Genomic DNA, 3,608 nt, shown 5'->3' with positions numbered 1-3,608 from the left:
TTTCACAGGGGTCGCCTAAGACCATCGGAAAACAAAAAGATATTTACGATTATAACAGTAGCAAAATTACAGTTATAGAGTAGCAACGAAAATAATTTTATGGTTGGGAGTCACCACAAGATAAGGAACTGTTAAGGGGTTGCGGCATTAGGAAGGTTGAGAACCGCTGCTCTAGAAGATGTGAAGGTCACGAAAATGGATTCTCTCTGGAGAAGCACCAGAAAGGACCACTGCCCGCCAATCCCTTAATTTCAGCCTATTCCTGTTGTTTAAGCCACTAAGTTTGTGGTAATTTTTTACAGCATCGATAGAAACTAATATAATTATTATCATAATTATTATTACCGCTTTTATAATATAATACTTTATAAGGAAAAATATCCTCTTTAATTTAAGGTGTTACAGGAAAAAAACTATAAAGATTTTACTAGAGAAATCTATAAATATGAAAACCGTTAGAGCTTCCCCCTTTTTAGAATATTATTAAATGAAGCCTTAACTTTATATTTTATTTCAGATGATTTATTCAGCAGGTTCATACTCTATTGCCCATAACACAGAGTTCGCTCTTCCTTTGATGTCCAGGACATACTGTATTTTCCTCTGGTAGAAATCACAGGTCCTTCTAGATCCTTTAGACATCTAGCAACCTGGGATTTTGTTTCCTTCTACTATTTTAGCAAAATTAAGATCTGAAAGGTGGTGTTTGATTTTATCTCTGGTGTAAAAATAGCAACTGTTTTCCGTAGCCTTTTGCATGTGAGTTTCTGAGCATGTTGGAGTTGCTGCTACTTGCACATTTTCAACAACAAAGAACACAAAAGCTGTTACCCTTAACCACCAGGTTTTGCTTTAATTCTCATCTGTTGCTCAGATGCTGTTGACTTAGTTTCTTTCTTATTTAAAAAAGATTGATTGCTTTAAGGTTCTTGAGGAGTTAGATGTGTGGTTTAAATATGTGGGGGGTTTGTTCCCATTATTTGCGTTTCACAGATACTTTCCTGAACGTAGGACTTTAATGTAGGTTGTGCAGTTGTACCATGTGTAGTGACACCTGGCCACGGGCACAAGTGGAAACTGGAATTCTGCCTCCCTCTCCTCCTCCAAGCCATGCATCATGGATGTGTGAACATGTTAACAGTGGCAATACTCTTGCTTGTGAAAAGCTAAGTGTTGAGTGCTTTTCTGATATTAGCTGGTCCATTCATGTTGATGATATGCAGTAGTACAGTGTAGCTCATTAGCTAAGTTAACCTTCTCTGGATCCTTTTGAAAAAATGTTGAGGGATCTCATTCGTTTGTATCTTTATATGTATTGTCTGGTTCATGTACGCTTATGCTTTGCTGATTACAGAATTACCTTCTTGCAGATTCAACTATGGCTCTCACACGGGCCTTCAGTTATGGTGGAAAAATGTGCACCTCAAGAACCTGCCAGCTTTGGTAGTTTCCCTGTATCCTCTGTTTGCCTAATATTGAAAGAGAAATTTAGGGGANCTCTCTCTCTCTGCAGACGGTCTGTCTGATAAGAGCTCTCACTCTGGTCAAGGAGCCCTGAATTGTGAGTCTGCCCCTCAAGGGAACTCTGAGCTTGAGGACGCAGAAAATAAAATCAGGAAAGTCAAAAAAACGAAAGAGAAGGAGAAGAAGAAGGACAAGGGCAAACTGAAAGCCAAGGAGAAGAAGCAGAAAGAGGAAGGTGAAGATCCGGAAAGAAAAGTAAAGAGGAAGGGATTTGGCGCCATGCTGAGGTAAGAACCTGCGTTAAAGGCAAAGTTGGTTTCATTTTGGTTTTTTGTTGTTGTTATTGTTGTCTCTCCTGGTGATATCACTCATTTGTGCGCACTCGGAAAAAATGCAAGCTCTCCCTCCTTTTGGGCTAAATGTGTAAAAAAATGTAAACTATGAATATGCTTGTTCCTTTTCTGCAGCGGCAGAAGGAGCCTTCTTGGGTGGCTCCCGAAACTCCTGGTGATGACAGGAAACTGAGAAATCTGTTGTCCAAAGGAAGGCCACAGCTTGGTAGAGGCGTGGGCAGTGACCGCAGCCCTTAGTACTAGAGTGTTATGTGGGTAAATTAAGTGTCACTCCTCACGTGTGACCTCTAGGACGCTCCCTTTGAAATAGAGAAGACAGAGAAGATGAACCTCATCGTCTGCCCCTCCCCCCACCCCATGATTCTCGGTGTGTGAATGGCCAGGCACGTGAGCCCGTTAGCTGTCACCTAGAGAGGCTCTGTGGTCCAGTGGCGATGTCACTGGATCATGAGTCACATGGCCCTGGGTTGAATTTGTGCCTCTCCACACAGCAGCTACTGAGCTTCCCACTTGTTACTCCCTGAGCCTTCTTTTCCCCACTTTCAAAATGAGGCTCGCCTATCTCCTCTCCTGACACCACGGCAAGGTTTCCTGTGCAGTCCGTTCATTGCCTAGGCACGGCTCAGCAGGGTACAATCAGAAAACAACTTCCTTTCGTCTCCTAAAGTACCTTCAGATATGCTCTGTTGTTGCTGTCACAATGTCCACAATTTGATGACATCTCAGTTCTCTAGCTGATGGCTTTCTGGTCGCTTTGGGAATTAAAACAACCACTTTTGCTAGGGTCTAAACATGGAACCTAACATTAATCAAAACCTTCTTCCTCCCTGCCCCTTGGGCCTCAAGGAGGGCCCTGCGGTGTGGTGGCAGGGTCCTTCTGCTTCGCAGCGTCTGCAGCCAGGGAGAAGGAAGGGCAAGGATAGACGTTCACTTACCTGGTCTATCTGCACTAATCTGGCCCCTTTTGTGGTTTTCTCAGGAGACCCCCTACTGCACCCATCACTGATGTAGGCGATTCATTTTTCTCACTGACTTCCTGAGACCCTCTGACCCTTGGCCTCTGACCTCAGACAGTACAGCCCTGCAGTCTCTTTACTCTGGCTGGTAGACTTCTTGGGTGGTGTCAGTTCGGGATGGCTTTAGCCTAATTTCCTTCTGCAGCATCTGCTTAGCTCGTTAGAACTATGGTCTCTTACACCTCCAAACGATGGAAGTACAGCCTGTTCCCACTCCCTCCTCACCCTGTCACAGAGATGTGCCAACCAGCCTGGCATCTTCAGCCTTCCCCAAGGCAGAGTTAGGCACGACTTTGTGTCTCCCCAGCTCAAAGGCCACATGCCAGGCTCTTCCAAGAATGCTCTCATGCATGGGGATGGTCAGTAAATATTTGCAAGTCACCAAGCTAACAGGTAGGAAGTGGGATGACAGTCTGCTTTCATACAATTGCCTTCGTAGTCTCTGAAAGGTTTTCTTGTAGCCTCCTCATTTATTGTGTTGGGGGTGAGATATGGAAGCATCTCTTTCCATTATTTTCTTTACTCCTGTAATTTTTCATCACACAAAATTTCTCTCTCAGCCTCTACCCTCCTCTTCCATGGGCTGAAGGTGAGAGATGAGAAGTGATAGTTGATGGACCAGTGTGGCACCTTATATTACATCCTTAGGAGATATCTCTTTTCAGGATGTGGTAGTATTTGTCATCAGATGTTCTCAGTTGCGATCTTTGACGGAAACGGGAAGCTCCATTTTGTATGTCATTTATTTATTAATAGACATATATATGTATATATG

At 43.5% G+C, this 3,608-nt stretch overlaps 1 protein-coding gene across 1 annotated transcript in view; it reads left to right on the top strand.

The window, feature by feature from the left end:
* PARD3B (par-3 family cell polarity regulator beta) overlaps positions 1 to 3,608 on the top strand; it is a gene marked incomplete at its 5' end in the record, with an annotated part of 286,988 nt that overhangs the window by 4,251 nt on the left and 279,129 nt on the right. Inside the window, one exon of the mRNA XM_019652918.1 lies at positions 1,514 to 1,751. Within this exon, the coding sequence (XP_019508463.1) occupies positions 1,514 to 1,751 (238 nt within the window). The remainder of the gene's footprint in view (positions 1 to 1,513; positions 1,752 to 3,608) is intronic.

The sequence above is a fragment of the Hipposideros armiger genome, unplaced genomic scaffold (genome assembly GCF_001890085.2).
Source record: "Hipposideros armiger isolate ML-2016 unplaced genomic scaffold, ASM189008v1 scaffold_190, whole genome shotgun sequence".
Taxonomy (NCBI): domain Eukaryota; kingdom Metazoa; phylum Chordata; class Mammalia; order Chiroptera; family Hipposideridae; genus Hipposideros; species Hipposideros armiger.
This window is presented reverse-complemented; position numbering and strand designations above follow the sequence as displayed.